General features: G+C 32.9%; 1 protein-coding gene across 1 annotated transcript; it reads left to right on the top strand.

The window, feature by feature from the left end:
• Positions 1-3,665: 3,665 nt before the first annotated feature.
• Positions 3,666-4,004, top strand: LOC131640859 (uncharacterized). The gene has a single exon (XM_058911234.1). It carries the CDS (start codon positions 3,666-3,668, stop codon positions 4,002-4,004), a length of 339 nt encoding a protein of 112 aa, XP_058767217.1.
• The last annotated feature ends 22,436 nt before the right edge of the window (positions 4,005-26,440 follow it).

Raw genomic sequence — 26,440 nt, 5'->3', positions numbered from 1 at the left:
ACCTTCATATTAATGAGAAGAATACTAACTCTCTGTCAGTTTGATATGCGACTGAAGTCTCAAAGAGAAAATCTATACTTGAGGAGGGCATGAAGACTACTGCAATATTGCTAGACTTTTGTTGTTCTATTGCTGAAATCTTAATGTAATATTTAAATTTGTTTTAGCCAAAATTTGCTAAATGGGGAGATTGTAATTTCTATGATAGGTAGAATGTTCCAACATTGTTGTAAATATATGATGATCAACATGTTAAAAACGATGTTCTATTTACTACATCTGGTATAACATGTCGAACAAGATGTCATATAAAGGATCAAAATTGAGTCTAAGTGTTAGGTTAGGCTTTTGGTTTTTGTTTAAGTTGTTACAGATACAGAATATTTGGAGAATATTATGCAATCTAATATAACGCTTAATGTAAGGATAAAAGATTTTATTTGTTCTAATATATTTGATTAGTTTCTAAATATGGAAAATATTTAGGAAACTAATGATTGAAGATCTATTTTCTTGGAGAATATTTTGCAGATCTTTAGCAGTCTCCCTACTGCGTTTTAAAGCCCATGTCCAGACCAGACGTGTGCTATAAATAGAAAGATACAAACCTTTGGAAGAGAAGAGCTTACGGGATCAGGTTAGAGTTTCTCCTATTATTGTGAGCCTATCTATTATCATGTTGATATAAGAGATAAACTGTTTTATCGAGTTGTAAGTTTTGTTATGCATTTATAAGCTGCTAAGTATTGAATGTATGTGTGTCACTTTGGTATCATTGATACAATTATCTAGGTGTGTGTTTCTTGTGTTTCAAGCTATTGTTCTTGATCAAAGCTTTTAAGCAAGATCAAGTATTTGTTGATTAAGGGAGTCTTAATTGTGTATTGTTTGTAATTGACAACTATGATCAAGGGCCGTAAATATCAGTAACTTGTGTCGTTAGTATGAGACATCATTGCAGTGATTGGAAGTGAGAGGGGTTTCTCTCATTTAGGAATTTCTTAGGTAGAAGTTGTATTGGATAGTTATTAAGTGAGAAGTTGTAAAATTGAGGTTGTTTAGCTTCAAATTGATACTACTAATAGTTGATTTCCTTCTTGACTTGGTAGCCCCCAAATTAGGTGTAGTTGTACACTGAATTGGGTTAACAATTCTTGTGTTCAATTACTTTCCAGCATTTTAATTCATAAATATTTGTCTGTTGAATACTGTGTCAGATAAGATGTCCCAACAAATCATAGGACATCTTAAATCTAAAGGTCAGAATTTCAATATCTATACAAGTTGGCACCGTACAAATCCTGAGATGTAACCTTAATCATTAATGTTTATTTTGGTTGTGAGTCAAATTTTCATGTGAATAAATTAGAAGATACGCCGCACCTATACATCTAACAATCAAAGCACATCCACTTCACAAGAAAATGCTAGTACCCCACTAATAAAAGAATAGCATTATATTGATAACATGATTACACGCACAACAACCATGACGATTAAATTGAAAGTGCTATGGAAACATAAATTTATACACGAGAGTTCTCATGCGAAATACATTGTTACATTAGCCATTGGAACAACATCATACTTGAATTGCATATCAGTATATATAAATTTATATATTAATATCTCTATATACCCATAAAATACAGTGTATCCCCCAACCAAACTAATTACTCTACTGACTAATTAAGAGAAAGAAACAATATTTGTAATCATGTTTTAATTAGAAGACAATAAGTAACCTACACTTACTACATGAATCAACCATAATTACCTATCACATATTAAGGATTATCATCAAAACCTAACCATCACAATATCATAGGAATTTAGGAGTTTCATCCTAAACATGTTTCTAACATCAATTTCATGGATGCTCAACATAACCTAACATGTTAAAAACCTAAAAATTGAAGAACAAAATGTTAGAATTTTTTGGGTCATACATGTAATAAATTAATGTGTTAGGACCATTATTTAATTAGTCAAATTAAAGTGATCTATTTAATATAAAGTTTATGGCTAAGGATGTAATTGTCATGAAAAATATTGTGTAGATAGCAAAAGTCTTATTTCTATTATTTGTGATGGGTAAAGTTGGAATAAGAAAACTTGAATAATCATGACCCTTCATGGAAGGGCATCAGATTCTAAACTTGAATAAACACGACTCTTCATGAAAGGGCATGTAATTCATATAAATAAGGGGTTATGGTCCCCGATTGTAGACCACTAACTAGAAATATCATAGAAATATTTATTCTCTTATCCCATTGAAAGAGGAACTAAAGAATTAAGAAATCTACAATTGGAAGGTCATTGTCCTATCAAGATCATCATTTTCGCGTTGAAACTTTATGGATCCTAAATGTATGCTTCCGCTTTATATTTCATCTTGAATTGAGTATAGGTTCATAATAAAGTCTTGATTAAAATTAAGAAATTTTCCAACAAGTGGTATCAGAACCACCCATATTTGATTCATGTGTGAATTTTGATAATTCTTGAAATTAGAATTTCAAAATTAATATTTTTTTCTTCTAAATTTATATTAATTTTTTAATTTGGTTGAAGAATAAATAAAGGAATTAATTCATTAATTTATTAGTTAATTATGGTTATGTTGCAAACAATTCGTTTTTCCTTTTGGAATAACAAATGTTTTTTTGTATGTTATGTTTCAATTGCCATATGATTTTACGTTTGATTCGTACATATGCATAAAAGTATGAAATTGATAGTCACAAAATTGGATTTACCTTCTGCATTGTATATAATATATACAATCATCAATGAATTAATGGGTAATTCAGTTTCGTTTTAATACAGTTTCGTGTTTTAATGGATAATATGGATTATTGTACATATGTTATATATGAACCATGAATTTGAATGGCTTTACGATACTGTACGATTCTATGGCCTTTTCTTTATCATTGTTTTTACATATAATTTGAGATAGATATGTAAGCAATATAATTCTATCTATATTATTAATGAAAATTAATATGCTGTATAAATATATCTCACTTTTAGAAATTAATTTAATTCAATTTGTCATATTTTAAATTAAAGTTATTTGACATTTAGAATGATTCTATTGAGACTAGAAATCACCAAAGTGACCTTTCTTTTATAGATTTGATCATGAGAAATGTTGAATGTTAGTAGTGTGTATGTTTATATATATGTGAGTATTAATTAGCCCAAAGGAAAATTGATATTTGACATGATTATATACACACACTTGTAATGATAAACATGTGATAATTTCAAGGCTTCATATGTGAATGATAAATCAATCCAAAGAGGGGTTTATTATTTGACATGTTTTATTATCAATGTTGGATTGTTATAACAAGGGTATCACTAGCAATTAATATTATTGTCCAAAGACTTGATATTGATGGTGCACTAGATATCTTGAGATGAGTTATGACATTATTTGAGCATATATTATTTGAGTTTATTCATGATTTATTTCAAATTGTTAGTTCTAGTTCTTAATGGTGTCAATTTTAAGGACTAGAAGGAAATCATTTTAATTGTTTTTGGCCGCATGAATCTTGACCTTGCATTAATGATAAATCAACCCCTTCTCCTATAGACTTCAGTATCTTTAATGAAAGGAAAATTATGAGAAGTGATATCGCTCTAATCGCATGAGTCTTATGATCATAAAGTGCGGCGTTCCAGAGGCATTCAAGGATACTATATCTAAAGAAATAACAAATGCTAAAGATTCCCTTGCTAAAATTGAAAAGCGCTTTGCTAAAAGCGATAAAGTGGAAACAAGCACACTTCTTCAAAGCTTGATTTCTATAAAGTATAAAGGTAAAGGAAACATAAGAAAGTATATTATGGAAATGTCTAATATTGTTTCCAACAATTCCAACAAATTTAAGACACAAAAGCTTGAGTTTTTGGATAATTTACTCGTGCATTTGGTGTTAATATTTCTTCCTGCACAATTTGATCAATTTAAGATAAGCTATAATTGACAAAAGGGGAGAGTACAAAGTGGACAAATTTTTATAGAACATTTAAGGACAAACTCCATGATTGCGGACCCTATGACAAAGGGGCTTCCACCCAAGGTCTTTCATGAGCAAACTGCTCACATGGGTGTTTTAGAATTAGAGGATTTTTTGGTTTAGTGGGAGTTAGTCATTGTTGTTATTTATGTTCTATGTTTTGATAGTATATATACATACTCATATATTTTATTACGTTCTGATCAAAAATAAAGTTCGGTTATTCAGTTCATTGCACTTTGTATGATAATATTAATTTTATTAAAGTAAGGAGGACCAGTTGAAAATTGACATGTATTGATCACCTTCATGTGATTTTCATGCTACATATTTCATGATTAATCTATGTCATTTAGTTGTGTTTATATTTGTGATCATTGATGGGTTTAATTATGACTAATATAATGAAAACCGCTTTGGTCCTATATATGAATATAATTAATGGACGAGATGAAGATATGTCCAATGTTCATAATGGAAATTTTGAGCTCATGAAGTTTAACACATTTATAAGGATACATATATGACCAGTGGGAGATTGTTAGAATTTTTTGGGTCATACATGTAATAAATTAATGTGTTAGGACCATTATTTAATTAGTCAAATTAAAGTGATCTATTTAATGTAAAGTTTATGGCTAAGGATGTAATTGTCATGAAAAATATTGTGTAGATAGCAAAAATCTTATTTCTATTATTTGTGATGGGTAAAATTGGAATAAGAAACCTTGAATAATCATGACCCTTCATGGAAGGGCATGAGATTCTAAACTTGAATAAATATGACTCTTCATGAAAGGGCATATAATTCATATAAATAAGGGGTTATGGTCCCCAATTGTAGACCACTAACTAGAAATATCATAGAAATATTTATTCTCTTATCCCATTGAAAGAGGAACTAAAGAATTAAGAAATCTACAATTGGAAGGTCATTGTCCTATCAAGATCATCATCTTCGCATTGAAACTTTATGGATCCTAAAGGTACGCTTCCGCTTTATATTTCATCTTGAATTGAGTATGGGTTCAAAATGAAGTCTTGATTAAAATTAAGAAATTTTCCAACACAAAATCCCTAAATCATGTAGCTACCCATTACATACGTCATTATGCAAACTCATAATAATAGAGAAATCTCACCATTACCTTAGAATTTGAGCTTCTAGGGTTGTCTCCTCTTCTATCTTTCTCATCTTTTCTCCTCTTTTTCCTCTTTTCTTCTCTTTTCTTACTATCTTTCTCTTTTCTCTCTTATTTTGTGAAAATCTTATAACTCATATTCTAAATAGGCTTACTAATTAACACCTCAACTATTTCTCATGCTAACACAACATTAGGCTCAAATGATTATTTTCTCACTTTCACACTTACTAACCAAAAACATATATATCACAAATTAATTCAAATAATTCATATATTCACAAAATCACAAAATTTAATTAATTACTATATCATATAATAATTAAATAAATAAATAACTAAGAAAAAAATTAATAAATGAAAATCGGGGTGTTACAAACTGCAACGCGAGTACTTGATCCAACGTTGAGTATCTCATCCGCTTCACTCCAATAATTTTCTTAATCCATTCTCAAATGCTCGATCCAACGCCGAGTTGTCTTTTAAAAAACCATTTTCACAATAAAGCAGGAATGAAGCTGGAGGTGCTTTAGATTTAGATTCATTCCTTCTCCGAATGTTCAAATATCGTTGTAGAGCTCACTGTTTGAGTATTCGTCTTCCTGAAAAAAACACATAAAGTAAACGAATCTTGAGTCGTTTTACACTTTTCAAAACAATCTTTTTGGATGAAGAAATGTGCTTTGGATTTAGATCTATTCCCGTATCAGATATTCAGATAATGTTGTAGGACTCCCTGTCTGGATACCTGTCTCCACATAAAAACAACTCGATTCATCAAACTTATTTTTTCGCGCTTGCAAGACTTAGAAAACCTTTTTGCAAACAAATGTGTCTTAGCCATTTGACATGAAACGAATAAAAGACTTCAGTCTCCACAAGCGAGCCACAAGTCAAGGTTCAAACATTCGAAATGTCTAACGTATCATTCTTCTAAAATCAACCAACAAATCCGTGGTTTTTTACCCCGAACTACGGAACTCTAATTTCCTCATTGCATTATGAGGGTACGTAGGCATAGGATTGCAAAATCTTGGAGAACACAATAATGAAAAAGCTAAAAACCCTTTCTTTTTCTTTTCTCGCATAATAAGTAAAAGATCGCAAACTATCATGCTAACACTCATTTACAAGACTAACTAAATGGGTATCGTTGAGTACAAAAGATGTGAGAGGTGGTAATACATTCCTCTTGTATAACCGACTCCCAAATCCACACTTGATTGTGACGACCATTTCTTTTTTCATGGGTTTTATTCGATATTTTATGTTTCCTCTTGGAATAAATAAAGATCGATAACGACTCTGTTGTATTTCGAGCGTGCGACACGCTCGAATCTTTTTTTTCGCCGCAACACAACCTATCACATATTATGAAAATTGGGGAAAATATCCCCATCTTCGTGAAAAACAATCTCATTAAATTCCACAAAGCGAATGATAATTTATTTGCTTGCTCACCCAAGAAAACGTAGGACATCGATCCCAACATGGCGTGCCATCAATTAAACATTTACCCTTCTCCAAAGTACATCACCCATAGAAGATAATGCTAGTCACTTGAGAAAGCTGAAACCACTAAAATCATCATGGACAACCTTCTTCAAGCTTATTTCATCTCATAACTAAACAACACGAAATGACTATTCAGTATGTTATTGGTCAAGAAGGAGAGTTATAAGTTGTAAATGTGCATCGATTACATCAACCTCAACCATGTACCAAAGATGCATATCCTCTCCATGGCAGATACCTTATCAAATACTAAGCCACATAAAAGACACAACATTACTTCTTAGTTATCATTAAATATTTTATGCAAGAATTCTATCAACGATCTCTTCAGCTTAGGGATGAATTTTGTTCAAGGAATATTCCTAGAATTATCAACTTACTCTTCATTTTTTCATAATCCAAAGCTAAAAGTGTTGATAGGGGATAGCTCGATATTGAACAAAAAAGATTCTCATTGGTGGAGGGATTTAATTAAGTCGGACAATTACGAGAGGCTTCTTTTCGACCATTTTACGAGTGCTTTAAAGTGTAAAATTGGTAATGGAGTTCACACTCCTTTGTGGTATGCTTCGTGGGCTGGTAAAAAATCTTTGATGGAAGATTTTCCCGAGCTCTTCTCTTTGTCTGAAAATCATATGGTATCTATTAACTTTGCAGGGGATTTTGTCGATGGCGAGTGGCAGTGGAATTTGGCAAGCTGGTTTGGGGAAGGGTCTGAGGCTGCCAAAGAGGCAGAATTTATCCAAACCGAAGGCTGGCAGCAAAGAGGGACTGCCTATGTTGCTATTCCAAGCGCAGCGCCCGTGGCTTCGCGCTCTGTTGGCCGGCAGCATTTAGTGAATGTTGTTGTTGCTGTTGACAGCACTGCGGACAGCCAGCAAAGCGGAAACGGTTCTGCTAGAGGTACTGGACAGCGGATTTCGGACAGCTTGCAGTCTTTGTTGGCTGCTATAGGTGGTGTCTCGGTTACGGAGAAGGTGAGGATAGCTTCTCGTGGGCATTGACTACTAATGGAGTTTTCTCCGTTAAGTCTTGTTATGATTTCTTCAAGGCTCCTCTCTCTGGTCCTCCTTTGGATAGAAAAAAGGTATTGGCTTTAACTTTTCTTTGGAAGTGCAAAGTTCCCTAAAAAATCTTAGTGTTCGGTTGGAGGTTTATCCATAATCGATTAGCTACAAAGGATCAATTGGTGAGCAGGGGCGTTTTGGTGGAAGGCACGGATTCTTTTTGTTCTTTATGTAAGGAGAAGGAGGAAAATTTAACTCACCTTTTCTTCATGTGCGAATCCTCTTATTGCATTTGGAAAAGGGTGTTTATGTGGCTTGATTTATCTGAATTCTTGTCTATCGAGGATTTTGAGGATTTTTTCTACAATTATGAGAAGATTCCGTGTTCAAATAAGAGAATGATAGTGGCCAACGTTTGGCTAGCAACGGTTTGGTCTATTTGGTCTAAGCGTAATGCGGTGATCTTTAGAGAGGAGCCTTTTAGCTTCACCGAATGTATGTCGGAGATCATCTTCAACTCTTGGAGGTGGATATCTTCTTTTCAAAAGAAGGTGTATGTTTGTAATTTTTATCTTTGGAATATTCGACCTCTCGACTGTTTTGAGAGGTAGGAGCTTTCCTCTTTGTATTGGGGTGGAGCATCCCTTTTTCTCCCTTTAATACCAATTGCTTATTTAAAAAAAAACTAATATTATTTGAGCCATGTAATTGCCTAAATCGAACTCTACGTAACTGGTTGTTATCTCAAATAGGTCTAAGTCAATTTTTATCAAAGTCACGGTTTTGTCCTTAAACTCTAATATCCTTTCTTCAATTGTTTTTTTGTTGCATCCCTCAAACACACTGAAGCATTAGCATTAGCGTGATGGCCAAGTGTGAGTATTATGAGCATGTTTGTTTCAGATTTACAATGTATTTTTTTTTTGTATTTTTAAAAATAGATTTTATAAAATTATTTTTCAAAATAATACAATTTTTTATACTCGTTTTTTTTAAAATTAAAATATTATTTTTGACATCATATAGAATAAACAAATACTCCCTCCATTTTTTATTATATGTCGTTTTAGACTTTTCACACAGATTAAGAAAAATAATAATTGTTGCATGAAAATGAGAAATTATGAAGGTTTTTACAAAATTATCCTTCATTAATGACCTGTGAAAGATAAATTTATATAATTGAAATGAGAGAGAATAATAAATATTTAAGGATATAATAGGAAAAATAACATTAATTATTCATTGAAATTGTAAAGCGACTTATATTAAAATACAAAATATTTTTCCAAAACGACTTATAATAAAAAACGGAGGGAGTATTATTGAAGATCTCTTCAATCTGGAGTTTCAAATGTAATAACACTATTATTTGTTACTCCCTCCGTTTTTTATTATAAGTCGTTTTGGAAAAAAAATTTGTATTTTAATATAAGTCGTTTTACAATTCTAATGAATAATTAATGCTATTTTTCCTATTATATCCTTAAATTGTTATTATTCTCTCTCATTTCAATTATATAAATTTGTCTTCCACATGTCATTAATGAAGGATAATTTTGTAAAAACTTTCATAATTTCTCATTTTCATACAACAATTATTATTTTTTTTAATCTGTGTGAAAAGTTCAAAACGACTTATAATAAAAAACAGAGGGAGTACTATTATTTGTTGAATTTAAGCAGGGCCGGCCCAATCAACGCAGAGGCCCTGTTCTAATTTTAAAAATGGGCCCAAATTTAAAATATAAATACAATTATAATAATTTAAAAAGACACATAAAAATTATATTTATGTATTAATCAATAATATATTTAATTATAATTAGTTTGAGTTTTGACCTATCTCAATTTTTGTATGTATTGAGTTTTTATTATAGCATTTTTTTGATTTATTGAATTTTTATTATAACATTTTATTTATTTTGATTCATATTTATGGAAAAAAATTGCACCTTTTAAAAATTTGGGGCCTCCTAAAATTTGGGGCCCTGTGCTGTAGCACTTCCTGGACATGCACAGGGCCGGCCCTGAATTTAAGTTCACTCAAATACTCAACTTCCTACTATTAATAAAAGTCTTTCAAATGTACCCCATCAATTTAATATTTTTGAAAGAATCATATACAACATAAATATAACAATTAATCTGAAATATGGAGGTGGTCATGAATTCTCTCCATGTTCATTTTATAGATACAATGGATCACACCAGTCATAGTTGACTCTAGGTCCATTCTGTTCCAATTTATTATCACCCATTTTAGTTAATCGACGCTTTGGAATGTGGATACATATCGAGAAATCAATGCCTTCCCATGTGGTCCTGAAATAGAAAATGACATTTCCAAATTCCAAGCTATATGTATATTTAGGTTAACTCAATCCACAGACCTGCCTACAATTCTATCATACCTTACTTATTATACCTTGGTACTCAATTAACTCAATCCACAGACCTGCCTACAATTCTATTAATATGATTTTATTTTATAAACTTAAGCTTGAATCTATCTATTTTACTTATTATATTATAGTTTCTAAACTTCTGAGAAGTAAAATTTCATTTATCTCTTTCTTCCTAATTCTTAAGCATATTTTATTAGAAAGACAATTTATATTGTTGAATTTATCTTATTGTTGATAGTCATGACAACAAAATTTGAAATTAAATGAGTCTAACTGAACTCGTTTTAAATTTTACAGTAAAAAAATGATCTAATTAAGGGCAAAAGAGGGTCAAGGAAAAACTCAAGTTATAAATGCTGAATATAAGTGTTGATATATATATTTTTTAATAGAAGACCCTTAATTCATTATTTCATTTCATTAAAAATGATATTTTGGATACATATTGATACTTCATTAAAGATACGGAGATTAGGATAATATCGAGCCACCCGTGACAAAACATGGACTATCTCATTGGTTTGCCTTTTAACAAATTTAACATGAGAATTTCTAAGTAATTAATCTATTTTGAATGTTGTTATTTTATTTTATTTTTTATTTTTAATGTCAAGAATAAATGAAATACAAAGATTTGGGAACGTAACACGTTTTATTTTGACAAAAAAATTAGAATGTTAGAAGAGAAGTTTATCATGAAGATTTTGAAATCTCTGTCGAAGAGGGTTGATGTGAATGTTACTGTCATTGAGGAAATCCGAGATATTTCAACTATTAAAGTTCATGAATTGTTCGCTTCCTTGATCAATTTTAAGATGGCAATTAATAACAAATTCGAAAAGAAAAAAAAATAAAGGAGTGACGTTCAAAGCAAATACATCTTATCTTGAAGGCCAAATACCCTTTTTTTTTGTATAAGCAAGGCCAAATACCTAATGTAACTAATGAAAATTTCGTTGAATCAATTTCTATGATTAGGAAAAAAAATAACAGGGTTATGAGAAGACTAGACAGAATTCCTAGGAGCAATGTGTTATGAACATGCTTTATGCGACTGCTTGATAAAAAGAGAAACTATGCTAGAAAATACTAACAACTCTAACACTAACTTTTTCATTCATATTCTTAATGTTCATAACATTCATCAATCATTTACTTATAGCATTGACATATTCTAATCAACTAACCAATTACTCACTATCCGGGATCCTTCTAGTAAATCACCACCTAAATATCTATTATATTCTTATTAATGGGCTAATAGAAATTGGACTAAATAATAAACATATTTAATCTATTACATTTCACCAACCTTGAAGAAACACCTTATCCTCAACGTGTAACTTAAGAGTTAAATTCAATCGATAAAAATGATAGTCGTGGATGATCCAATTTGAGAAGATCCCATTAAGAACAAAATTTTATATCAACCAAATCCACTTCTACTTCAATCCTTCTAAAAAAAATTGTTGAAGTTTGATGTTATCTATATTTGACCCGTAACATCCTCTAATTCTTGCACTAACACCTGTTCTCAAGGTATAATCCAAGATTTTAAGAATTATTTACTGCAATTAGTACTTCCCCAAGAGTTGAGACCACTTTTCTTTTCTTCTATCCCATGGAATATTCAAAGGGGATTGTAAATATTTGGACAAAGCATCCATAACATACCCAAAATTAGAATTGACATGCATTGGAGGATTGGCAAATTGGCAAGCTGAGTCCTTGATATTCTTTGAATGGTAATCAATTTTAGATCGGGTAAACTTCAAGTCATGTGAAATGCTCACAAAAATAGTCCTATAACTAGGCTTAATAACACCACTATTCTTGAGTTTAAACAAAACACTCAAAGCAACACCATTGTGAGGACAAGTAAACATTCCAGACGAATCAACCTGAGCCATAGCATTCATCAATTCTTCCTTGGTAGCTTCATCAACAATACCATTACAATTCATCAAAGCGTGAATAACTCTATCAATAGAAACATGATCAATGATTTGAATAGCATATGCTAAAGAAGTATGTTCCCTAACTAGCTTAAACACTTTCCAACCCAACTTAAAATACAAATACAAAGGATTTGCATTTGCATTTTGAACACAAATAAGCGTTGGAAGGCTATCCACAAGACCTAACCAATGTTGTCAGAATCGAGATCTTACATAAGATCGGGAGGGGACATTAAAATCGTAAAATATAAATTGTAATTAAGATCGGAAGATCTTACGCAATTAATTTTCTAAGATCGAGGGATGATAACAAAATCGTAAAATATAAGATCGTAGCCGAAATGATAAAATTTTACTAAAAATTAATACTTAAAATATTTTTCAAATTACAATGATACGACACATACTGAGAAGTGAGGACAACTAATATTATAAAGCCTTTTTGCATATTATTTTAAAATTTTATCATATACTATAATTATTATAATGTATTATATATTACAAAGAAACTTGGAACAAGTAATAAAGCCTGACGCTGTAACGCCTCCTATTTCCAAAAGACCATTATTATATTACTTTGAAAAGCTAATAAAGTTACGTGGATAGAACCTTACCAATTTTCAAGAGACCAAGACCAAACATTGAATAATATTAAAATAAAATATACTCAGTGTATAAGATGAAAACGCAAGTAAGAACAAAAACCAGATCCCAAAAATGAAAAACCGAGCAGCGTCTTCTTCTCCTGCAGCAAAATTTGAGAACGTTGAAGTCTATGTCGCCGAATTTGCAGAAGCCTACCAGTTAGGATTCAAAGCTATTGAAAAACTTAGGTGTTTACGGATTTACAACATACGGGTTATAAACGGGGTCGCACTTGACCCAGGTAAGTAAGCCCTATATTTTCCAGATTTCCGGTATTCTACTATCAGATTTCCAAATCTATTAATTTTTCCGAGATTTCTACATAAAAGCGATCCTACTTACGATCCAGATCAGTGGAGGTGATTTGTAACATCCCGATTTTATTCGCCATTATTTTAGTAATTGTATTATTTGATGTTGTTAATAATTATTTATTTATTTAGTTATTATGTGATATAAGAATTATTTAAGTATTTAATTATGTGTGTGTTTGTGTTATTTGGCTTAATTAAGTAATTAGAGAGGTTTTAATGATTTGGGCCTAAGTGGTAGAATATAACATAATAGATGGATTATGGGTTAAGCCCATTAAGATAAGAGATAGTAAGAGTAGAGATTAGGGTTCGAGAATCATAACTCATTTTCGGGGAGAAAGAAGAAATAGAAGAGAGAAAAGCTCAAAGGGGAGAGCACTTGAGGGAAGAAGAAAAATTATAGAGGAAGCCTCAATTTTCGCAGCAAGTTTCAGCAGAAAACCACCTTGGCAAATCAGGCGTATCTCTCAATTCAACCGTTGGATCGTTCCGATACTTGGACACGGTGTTCTTGACTCGTAAAGGTAAGTTCTGATCGGAGCAATTTTCATTTCGAGAGTTTTAAGTTTGTCTGATAAGCCTATTTACGAACTAGTTTTTAGGTGTGTCTCCAAATGATGTTAGGAAGGATTTCTTTTGGAGAAAAGCTTAGAGCTATGGTGAAAGAGTCCAAATTTACCAAGGTAAGGGTGGGGTTCTTTCATGATAAAGGGTTGTATGATAGTATGTTATGGTGGGTAGATTCTATACTTGATATCCATGTTCTTCTATGTGCAATTTTGGGTATTTGATGGTTTGTTGGAATGTGATGATATAAATGTGATAAGTTGTGTGCAATTGATAATCTATGTGCATTAGATTGTTGTGCTTGTTGTGGGTAAACCAATGATAGTGAAATAATGGGTTTAGTTGTGGAATTGAAAATGTTAGGGTTTATGATAGATTCTCATAAAATTGACTCTAATCATGTTTTGAATGAATTGTCGATAACATGTAATTATGTTTGTGCGAGCTATGTGATGAATTGTTGATAACATGTAATCATGTTTGTGTGCGTTATGTATTGATGAATTATGGATAACATGTAATTATGTTTGTTGTTAGTATGTTGAATTTGTTGTTGTTGTTGTAGACCATATGGTCAAAGTTGATATGTTGTATTGTGTGGATAAGCATGAAGTGAATATTGTTGCATAAATGATTATGTTTGAGATAACATGATGTATGCTCTTTATGACATATAGCAGAAGCATATACTCCCCTGTTTCTCTGTTTCACTGTAGCAAAAGTATTTTTAATAAATTGAAATAGAGACATATACATTAAATAGTAGACTTATATTATTTGATTAATATATTTGTTGGTGATAATTAACATTATGTCTAATTTAGTTAGATGATAATTGGAAGTTGGTTTCATTTACTTGATATATTGGCATATTGTGATTATTATGCGAATTGACTGTAATTGTGTTTTGGCTTGAATATTTATGTTGAGAATAATATATTACTATGCCAATGATGTCGTTTTGATAATGTTCTTTGTGGGTAGCCGTATGGTAAGAATCCTAGTGATTAGTTGATTGATTGTGAAAGTGTGTATTCATATATATTTGGCAAATGTGAATTAACATGAGATAGTATGATACTAGTGTTAATTGAAATTTATGTTCGTATTTGATAATTGGCCTATATATGTGAATAGTATATTTGTTATGAATGTGTATATGTACAAATGTTGGATGATCAATAAAGTTGAATTATCATGATATGCGGAATTTTAAGATGGTAGAGATGATCTTAATTGCATATGTGTTGGTGAAGATTGTACATACATTCATATCATAGTTTGCCTTGAGATAGAGGTGGTTTGCTTTGAAATAGAAGCGATGGCTTGATCGTTGAGATGGATATAGAAGCGGTAAGCTATATGTTTACGTTTGGTGGGCCTTAGTCTTGTCCGGAACGGAAGCTTAGCTTGGATTCTAGATATTGAATCGGAAAGTGGTGGAACTTTGGGTTCACATTCGGTACCATATGCATAGAGTCACATGTCTTGCATCGAGTCACATTGGTGTTATATGATGTTTGAATGCAATTGTGTGATTGTTATGTGTGTATGAGATGTGATAATTGAATTTGGTGATATTTGATACACGATTTGGTGATAAATGTGAATATGTGATAATGATGGTTTTAACATTAAACCCTAAAACATCCATGGTTGTGGCAGCCATGGAGGTTGTGACAAATTTTAAATCACTTATGGGTTTGTGTGAAAGATTCTCATGATTGGAAATGGAAATTGGTTGGTGTTTGATGAATGGATTATACATAAAAGTGTGGATTGTTGATTGTGGGTGGAAAAAGGTGTTGTTTTGGGTGAGAATGAGAGGTTGACAGGCTCGGGGTTTTAACAAAGTATGGGTGTTGATAGTTGTAGGATCGTGAGGGTATTGATGATAGGAACTGTATGGAGGAGAATTCATGACAATGAAAGCACCATTTGTTATGAACATGCTTTATGCTACTGCTTGATAAAAAAGACAAACAATGCTAAAAAATACAACAACTCTAACACTAACTTTTTCATTCATTTTCTTAATGCTCATTACATTCATCGATCATCTATTTATAGCATTAGCATATTCTAACCAACTAAGCAATTACTCGATATCCGAGATCCTTCTAGAAAGTAGTAAATCACCACATAAATATTACTAATGGGCTCATAGAAATCGGGCTAAATAATAAACATATCTAGTTCATTACACAATGTTTTTCCAATGTCAAAAACAATAACAACAACAAAATCTTATTCCATTAAGTAGGGATCAGCTACATAAATCAACTCTTGTCATAATATTCTATTAAATTAGCAAATCCATTTCGATTTCCTTATAAAATTTCTTTAAAATCACTAGCTTGCTATGATCTTTTTGACATATCCCTAAATTTTGTTTGAAGATGCCTTTTAAATTTCAAATTTCAAATGTAACACTATTATTTATTGAATTCAACTTCACTTAACTATTTCACTTACTACCATTAATAAAAGTCTTATAAATTTATTATTAAAATTAATTAAATTAACATTTTTTAAAGAATCTTATACAACATAAATATAACAATTAATTAAGGGTGGCAATGAAATCTATTAGAGTAAAATACATCCAATCCATCCATTATAAAAAAGAATAGTTAATGGATTGAATCCAATTCATCCATTTAAAGTTATGGATGGATCCAATCCATCCAACAAAGTTTAAAAATCCATTGGATTATATCTAATGTTTTATTTTAAAATTAATTGATAGTTTTTATAGTTAATAATAAATATGTGTTTTTGTCAACAAAAAAAGTTAATTAATTTTTTTAAAATTTTATAAATCTCTCTCAAATATATATATATATATATATATATATATATATATATATATATATATATATATATATATATATATATATATATATATATATATATATATATATATATATATATATAAAACCTCCCAGTTAAAATTAAAACAGTAGCAAACATATTCACTACTTTTTGTTTTGTTGGATTCCCTATAAGAAGATGAATGACCAATAAAACCAAATCTTATTTTGAAGAGAAATGAGTAATATCATATAGTGATGGTTCAGTATTTTAATATAATAACATCACAATTAATTTTTAAAAAAACATCATAATTTGTATATAATTACTGTATATATATATATATATATATATATATATATATATATATATATATATATATATATATATATATATATATATATATATATATATATATATATATATATATATATATGTTGAATTTTGTTACTTTTACAAAATATCTTTGATCTTAGCCACCTTATCATGGGTTTTGCAAAATATAAAATCTGTAGATATTAAATATGTTTTTTTTTATAATTTCATTCGATAGAATTTTAAGTTTAAAATATTTAAATTAATACCAAAACACAAATCAGCATGGACCCCGATAAACTCAACTACGAGCAAATATTTTTAAGTTTTTTATAACAAATCTCTTTTTATTTGCAAACGAAATAAAAATATATTTAATAAAAAGCAACATTTTCAGAATTTTTTTTTTGAATATCCACTTTTTTTAAAAAAATTTCAAAAATAACCAACTTTTCAAAAATATTACGAAAATGTTTTTTTTTAATTATAACACGTTGTCGCCAGGGGGGGGTGGCGACAACGTTTTGGCCCATAGTGTGGTCGCCAGGCCCAGTGGCGCCTTCGTTCTATCTTTAGGTGTTGTCGCCACCCCCCCGGCGACAACACCCCCCCTTATTTTTTTTTTCATTTTTTTTATGTTATTTTTTTTCTTTTCTATTTTTTCTCCATAATTTTTTTAGGTCCTTTTTTTCAACTATTTTTTCAACATTATTTTTTTATATAATTTTTTTGTTAACTTATTTTCCATTATTATTTTTTTAACTAATAATTTGATTCCATTTCATTGAAAAAAATAAATTACAAATATCATTGCACCTAAATACTATGTTGTGGAGCTAGCACCACGATTGGGACATTTGTTCCTATTATGTCCTACCTCACGACATATACTACACTTCCTCTGCATTTTTTCAGTGGCATCCATCTCGGTTCTAATACGCTTGCTGTTTGGTCGACCGCTTCCGTGTGTGTCTTTTTGTTTTTATCTGAATCTTTTATGTTTTTGATGATATGACAAAAAGGGGGAGAAAATATATGATAAATGATCTGATTAATATTATCAGTTACCGGGTAAAAAGGCCCCACATTACTAACAGAACTTACAAAGTTCTATGTTTTTAAGTTGTGTTGTTGCAGGAATTGAAGATTCTCTTTAAAGAGCAACATAAGAAGCAACAAGATAAATCAAGCTCTTGGAATCTTGAAGCAAGCTGAGTGCTATGAAGCTTCAGAATCAGAAGCAGAAGCAGAAGCAAGAATGTTCAGATATTCTGATACATTCTATATGGCTTATATGGCTCTGATACATATTATGTGTTCTGAAACATATTTTATGTTCTGATTCATTCATGCTAACTTTTGTCGTTTAGTTTTGTTTTGTAACATTTCAGGATGTAGAGATGCTCTGATGATGCTCTGGTACATTCAACAATGTTCTGATACATTCTAGCATGAAGTGATGTAAGATCAAAGAAATTCAAGTTCTGAAGTTGTCCAAATGGAAGCAGAAATCAGAAGCTGTGAATGTTCTGAAGATCAAAGAAATTCAAGTTCTGAAGCTGTCCGATGGAAACAGGAATCAGAAGCTGTGAATGTTCTGAAGATCAAAGAAATTCAAGTTCTGAAGCTGTCCGATGGAAGCAGGAATCAAAAGCTGTGAATGTTCTGAGGATCTAAAGAAATTCAAAGTTCTGAAGCTGTCCTATGGAAGCAGAAATCAGAAGTCATGAATGTTCTGAAGATCAAGCACATGTGAACGTCTCTACCGAAATAATCAGGGAAGTCTTTTATTATTAAAATTCTTCTAGTATTAATTTCAGGGGGAGATTATTCATCTCAGGGGGAGATTGTTAATCTCAGGGGGAGACATATTCACATGCTTATGCTATAGCTGTGTAATTTGTCTTTAGCCGTCTGCTCTTTCTGATCGCAAATTCATATCATTTATATATGTTTTTGTCATCATCAAAAAGGGGGAGATTGTTAGAACAAGATTTGTTCTGATCAATATTCTTAGTTTTGATGATAACAAGGATATGAATTTTGTGTGAGATAATGTGGTACTCTAATACATTGCAAATTCCCTTTCAGGAAATATATAAAGAGTATGCACGAATCAGCGCTCAGAAGCTTTGTCTCAGAAGGTTCAGCATGCAACATCAGAACATGGTCTGGCAAGACATCAGAAGATGGTCAAGGCAGAATCAGAACATGGGTCTATGGAAGCATCAGAAGAACTTGAGATCAGAAGCAGAAGCCCTGAAGTTCTCATGGTATCGCGCTTAGAAGCACTTCAAGGTCAGAAGACAAGAAGATGATATGCACCAAGCTGTTTGACTCTGATGATATTCAAACGTTGTATTCACAAACATCAGATCAGAAGAAAGTACAGGTGGCAGGCTACGCTGACTGAAAAAAGGAACGTTGGAAGCTATTAAAGGCAACGTCAGTAGACACAGCGTGAACAAGGCTCGAGGTAGTTGACAAAAGCGTGAAACATTAAATGCAATGTTGTACGGAACACGCAAAGCATTAAATGCTCCCGACGGTCATCTTCTCAAGTGCCTATAAATATGAAGTTCTGATGAGAAGCAAGGTTACTGATTCCCAGACGATTTGCTAACAATTAACTTGCTGAAACGCTGTTCAAACTCAAAGCTCAGAAACTTCATCTTCATCAAAGCTCACTACATTGCTGTTGTAATATATTAGTGAGATTAAGCTTAAACGTTAAGAGAAATATCACTGTTGTGATTATAGCTTTTCAGAAGCATTGTAAAACTCTTATTTGATTACATTAATTTGTAAGTAACTAGAGTGATCAAGTTTTGATCAGGATACTCTAGGAAGTCTTAGCTTGTGTCTAAGCAGTTGTAATTAGAGTGATCACGTGGTGGTCAGGATACTCTAAGAAAGTCTTAGCTTGTGTCTAAGCATTTGTTCCTAGAGTGATCAGGTTGTGATCAGGATACTCTAGAAGACTTAGTCGTGGGCTAAGTGGAAAACCATTGTAATCTGTTGCGATTAGTGGATTAAATCCTCAGGTGAGGTAAATCACTCCGTGGGGGTGGACTGGAGTAGTTTAGTTAACAACGAACCAGGATAAAAATAACTGTGTAATTTGTTTTTATCGTTCAAGTTTTTAAGACTACACTTATTCAAACCCCCCCCCCCTTCTAAGTGTTTTTCTATCCTTCAATTGGCATCAGAGCGCCGGTTCTAAGGTGCAAGCACTTAACCGTGTTTAGAAAAGATTCAGGAAGAGAAAAACGCTTCAGTAAAAGATGGCTGGTGAAGTTCAAACAAATCCAACTGCATCTACATCTGGCTCTGCTGAGCAATACAACGGTAACAATGGTTATACTAGACCACCAGTATTTGATGGTGAAAACTTTGAATACTGGAAAGATAAACTGGAAAGTTACTTTCTTGGTCTAGATGGTGAACTATGGGATCTTTTGATGGATGGTTACAAACATCCAGTAAAAGCCAGTGGCGTAAGGCTTACAAGGCAAGAAATGGATGATGATCAAAAGAAGCTTTTCAAGAATCATCATAAATGTAGGACTGTTTTACTGAATGCTATCTCTCATGCTGAGTATGAGAAGATATCTAACAGGGAAACTGCCCATGATATATATGAGTCATTGAAAATGACCCATGAGGGAAATGCTCAAGTCAAGGAGACTAAAGCTCTTGCTCTAATCCAGAAATATGAAGCCTTCAAGATGGAGGATGATGAAGATATTGAGAAGATGTTCTCAAGATTTCAAACTCTAACTGCTGGATTGAGAGTTCTGGATAAAGGCTACACCAAGGCTGATCATGTAAAGAAGATTATCAGAAGCTTACCTATAAGATGGGGTCCAATGGTGACTGCATTCAAGATTGCCAAGAATCTGAATGAAGTTTCTTTGGAAGAGCTTATCAGTGCCTTGAGAAGCCATGAAATAGAGCTGGATGCAAACGAGCCTCAGAAGAAAGGTAAGTCTATTGCATTAAAATCTAATGTTAAAAAATGCTCTAACGCTTTTCAGGCTAGAGAAGAAGATCCTGAAGAATCAGAATCTGAAGAAGAAGATGAACTGTCCATGATCTCCAGAAGGGTAAACCAACTCTGGAAGAGCAAGCAAAGGAAGTTCAGAGGCTTCAGAAGTTCAAAGAGATTTGAACATGGAGAATCTTCTGGTGATAGAAGATCTGACAAGAAGAAGGCTGTCTGCTATGAGTGCAATGAGCCTGGACATTACAAGAACGAGTGTCCAAAACTTCAGAAGGAGAATCCCAAGAAGAAGTTTCATAAGAAGAAAGGTCTTATGGCAACATGGGATGATTCTGAATCAGAATCAGACTCTGAAGGAGAGCAGGCCAACTTCACGCTGATGGCCACAGAAGATGATGGATCAGAATCTACATCAGAATCAAATTCTGAAGAGGTATTTTCTGAACTATCTAGAGAAGAGTTGGTTTCCAGTTTAACAGAACTTCTGGAACTCAAGGCTCATCTTAGTATCAAATACAAAAAGCTGAAGAAGCAGTTTGAATTTGAAACTAAGAAGCTGGAAGTGGAAAATTCTGAACTGAAGGAAAAAGTTTTAAATTTATCCAAAGATAGTGGATCTCCTTCTGAAACAGAAAAATCCATTCCTAGCATGAACCATATTCTGAAAGAATATGACTCGAGCTTCAGAAAGTTCTTATCTAGAAGTATTGGCAGAAGTCATCTTGCTTCTATGATATATGGTGTTTCTGGAAACAGAAGGTTTGGTTTTGGCTATGAGGGTGATACCTCACATAAATTTGAACCTATTGATGATCTGAAGATCACATACAAGCCATTGTATGATCAGTTCAAATATGGCCATGCACATGATATTAGGCTCACTTCACATGCACAGAAGTTTAACACTATTCACACCAAGAAGCTTGTGACACATCCTAAGAAATATCATGCTGACAAACCTAAAGAATATCATGTTGTTCCTCCTGTTAAATATTTTGCTAAACCCAAGTTCAATCAGAACTTGAGGAGAACTAACAAGAAAGGACCCAATAAATTGTGGGTACCTAAGGAGAAGATAATTTCTGTTGCAAATATCCTTGGTGGCAAAGAGGACAAAAAGCAAAATGTCATGGTACCTGGACTCTGGGTGCTCGCGACACATGACGGGAAGAAGGTCTACATTCCAAGACCTGGTGCTTAAACCAGGTGGAGAAGTCAAGTTTGGAGGAGATCAGAAGGGCAAAATCATTGGCTCTGGAACCATAAGTCTTGGTAACTCTCCTTCCATAACTAATGTACTTCTTGTTGAAGGATTAACGCATAACTTATTGTCCATAAGTCAATTAAGTGACAATGGTTATGATATAATCTTCAATCAAAAGTCTTGCAAGGCTGTAAGTCAGAAGGATGGCTCAATCCTATTTACAGGCAAGAGAAAGAACAACATTTATAAGATTGATCTTTCTGATCTTGAGAAGCAGAAGGTGACTTGTCTTATGTCTGTTTCTGAGGAGCAATGGGTCTGGCACAGAAGATTAGGACATGCTAGTTTGAGAAAGATTTCTCAGATTAACAAACTAAATCTGGTCAGAGGACTCCCAAATCTGAAATTCAAATCAGATGCTCTTTGTGAAGCATGTCAGAAGGGCAAGTTCTCCAGACCTGCATTCAAGTCTAAGAATGTTGTTTCTACCTCAAGGCCGTTAGAACTCTTGCACATTGATCTATTTGGCCCAGTCAAAACAGCATCTGTCAGAGGGAAGAAATACGAGTTAGTCATCGTTGATGATTATAGCCGCTGGACATGGGTAAAGTTCTTGAAACACAAGGATGAGTCTCATTCAGTGTTCTTTGAATTCTGCACTCAGATCCAATCTGAGAAAGAGTGTAAAATCCTAAAGGTTAGAAGTGATCATGGTGGTGAATTTGAGAACAAATTCTTTGAGGAGTTCTTCAAAGAAAATGGTATTGCCCATGATTTCTCTTGCCCTAGAACTCCACAGCAAAATGGAGTTGTAGAGCGAAAGAATAGGACTCTACAAGAAATGGCCAGAACCATGATCAATGAAACCAATATGGCTAAGCATTTCTGGGCAGAAGCAATAAACACTGCGTGTTATATTCATAATAGAATCTCTATAAGACCTATTCTAAATAAGACTCCTTATGAATTGTGGAAGAACAGAAAGCCCAACATTTCATATTTCCATCCTTTTGGATGTGTATGTTTTATTCTGAATACTAAAGATCATCTTGGTAAGTTTGATTCTAAAGCACAAAAGTGTTTCCTTCTTGGATATTCTGAACGCTCTAAAGGCTACAGAGTATACAATACTGAAACATTGATTGTAGAAGAATCAATCAATATCAGGTTTGATGATAAGCTTGGTCTTGAAAAACCAAAGCAGTTTGAGAATTTTGCAGATATAGATATTGATATATCAGAAGCTGTAGAACCAAGAAGCAAAGCTGCAGAAGCTGGCAGTCTCAGAAGCAATGGATCAGAAGATCAAGTTGCTGCATCTTTAGAGAATCTCAGGATTTCTGAAGAGCCAACAGTCAGAAGATCACCTAGACTTGCATCAGCTCATTCAGAAGATGTGATCCTTGGGAAGAAAGATGATCCTATCAGAACAAGATCATTCCTAAAGAATGACAATCAGAAGCTGTGATCAGAATCAGAAGGCATAAAGTCTATTCAGAAATTTTATAGCTGTCATCTATTATCTGATGGTGAACACGTGTATGTACGGTTGGTACAAAGCGTGCAGTTGAAAAGACGCCAACCTAGGTAACTGTGTTAAATCATTTCATTTACCGTGTTCTCTCTCCTAATGTCATTTCTCATTTAATGCATAATGATTTCGTTATTTTCAAATCATTTAAATAACCCGCTTCACCTTCATTCCTTTTTTTCTCTCTCTCTCTCTCTCTCTCTCTTTTTTGTGCATCCCTTTCGTTGCATCTGTTTTTACAAACCCTAGTTTTTGACTTGATCTCAAAGCATAATCATCATGAACTCATCTTCTTGTTCATCAAATTCAAAAGAAAGACTCACTTCTACACAGATCCTTCTACGCAAATATGAGTTGATCGCGACTTTACGTGTCTATAAATCTGATAACTGCAAGTGCACAGTCGTGTCGTGTAGTTTTAAAAGATATCGAATCCACAGGGACTATGAATCGATCTACCGTTATCTAAGGTTACTATGTAAAGCTAGGAGTACTAAAATTTCGATTATTCCTAAGGGAAAGTGGTTGTGAGAAAATAAAGAATAATAATAAAAGACAGGTATCAGTATGTATTTCGTTTAACTAAAGGTAATCCGAAGGTCCATTGGCTTTTGCATAATTAAATTAAAAATCTTCACTAATTCCAATTGATTAAAAATCCTCGTCTCAAACTTTCGCTCTGTTGATTCAGACTACTATCCTAATCCTAATGTATGCTTTCGCCATCCCATTAGATTTTAGAAGAGCTTTTTGGAAACAATGTAATTAATAAAATGCCTATTTTACGAGGTTGTTATCTATTCAAATCTCCTAATCTCAAACTTTCGCTCTGTTGACTCGGAGCAAGCTAATAACCCTAACGTATGCTTTCGCCATCCCGCTCGAGTGTAAAAACAATTTTTGAAAATAAATAAGTTCCAATTAGTTTTAATACGCTTTCGCCATCCTTAAAACTAATGTCCTATGTCTACTATCCAGTTAAAGTCCTCAAACTTTCGCTCTATTGGTTTTAACCTTTGACCGTCTTAAGCCCTCAAACTTTCGCTCTATTGGTTTTAAGACTTACTAATTAAACTAGACATATAAACCAAAAATAAGTGATAATTAATAAAACATAATTTAAGCCAATTTATTTCGGATCCCTACGGTTAACTTACTTTACATACCGACACCTTTAGTAATTTAGCCAGACATATTAATATGGTTAAACATGCATAAATAAATTTGGTTCATATTAATAGGCATATTAATTGGCATATAATATATCATGCAATAATAATATAAATAAAGGCGGTAAATAAAAACCTGAATTAAAATAAATCTGAATTGAATTGAATCTTGAAGTACTCGAACTTCCACCACAGGTTGGCTGGATCGTTCTTCGGAATTTAAATGGCAGAAAATAAAAACAATGAAATAAAACGATAAATCTAACGTAAGGCTAGATCTACGAAAAGTTCACAACAATTTCCAGTGTAGAAATCGTTGTGAGAAAATAAACGGTTAAATGAAAGCAGAATAAGGAAAAGCAGTTCGCGGTACAATTTCGGCAGCACTTCGTTGGCAGGAAATCGGACCCATTGAAGTGAAGTGACTGGTCCTATTTATAGGAGGGGCTTTGCAGTTGCTTTGCGTGAAAAGAGGAACTTCTGCAGACTGGGACGTGGAGACGTGCGTCTCCTATTCTTCAGGGAGACTTGAGACGTGCGTCTCAAGTGGAGAGAATTTAGGGAGGTGGAGACGTGCGTCTCCCTTTTTGCTGAGGTGGCAGAGACGTGCGTCTCTGCTTACTTGTGTGGCTTGGGCTGCTTTCCTTCGTGGGCTGGATTGCTTCATTGAGTCTTTGGGCCTCTTTTAGCACACTTGGCCTTTAATTGCACTCCCTTTTTACTTCAGCACCCAATTTACGTCTTTTAGGCATAGAAAAGGGTCGTTTTGGCTCCATTTCTTCTCTTTTTCACAATTCGGCATAGTAAGAGTGTAAAACCTGAAACAAAGCAAAAACACGCATAATATCATAATAAATTAACATAATAAACGGAAAATGCTATAAATATCTATGGATTTCAAGCTAAATATACGATATAAAATCATGTTATCAAATTCCCCCAGACTTGAACCTTTGCTTGTCCTCAAGCAAAATAAGATAAAGATAAACGAAACACACTTCCACCACGTCGTTCAGTCATACTCAGCTACATAGTGTTCTTATTCGGAAATAATGATAATGAATCTAGCAATAAACTTATAGTAACAACACTAAACAACTCCCAGTATGCATACCAATCCGAATCATGCCATTATAGCTCGACCTTTTTGACTTGTCATCATGTTTCACCCTTTTCATTCGCGCGCAATCACATTAAGCCCATTATCTTGACACGCACATAGCAGAGTAGTCGGTTAGTGACTATGATCCTTCTCATGGAGTTTTGGCACAATATGTGGTGTACTCCTTAGCATTCACTTGTAGATTGTGGGGAATCGGACAATAGTCCTTCCTACCAAGTTCAGTACCAGATGACTTCTGAACCAATCGACAGTGAGTTTTTAAATTCTTTGTATTTGAGATTTGCGACCGTTAGGTTAAATGATCTTGTGAGGATCACCTTACTTAGTAGGCACATTTCTTCTTATGGTTGAGCACATAATTATTATTATGAGGATCATACACTTATATTCATCGACTCTCTGCGTAGTTTGTATCTAAGACGGTGCCGACTGCTAGAATAAACTACTAAGGGTTATTTCAAAACTTAAAGTCGGTGGTTTTGGTATAACGGGTACTCAAATCGGTTACGCATACTCGGGGTTTTAGAGTGTTGGGACAATAAGGATATTGACTATATTCAGTTTTAGTGCGTTGAGTGTTTGGGTAGCTTTGTATTTCTCGAACGTGTGGGGTTTGCGTTTATCGTTTAGGAGCAAAATTTTTGTTATGGCTCAAGAAAATGGAAGAAATTGAAATAACTACGGAATT

The sequence above is a fragment of the Vicia villosa genome, unplaced genomic scaffold, assembly GCF_029867415.1.
Source record: "Vicia villosa cultivar HV-30 ecotype Madison, WI unplaced genomic scaffold, Vvil1.0 ctg.003339F_1_1, whole genome shotgun sequence".
Taxonomy (NCBI): domain Eukaryota; kingdom Viridiplantae; phylum Streptophyta; class Magnoliopsida; order Fabales; family Fabaceae; genus Vicia; species Vicia villosa.
The sequence above is the reverse complement of the archived record's forward strand: the minus strand, read 5'-3'. Positions and strand labels throughout refer to the sequence as shown.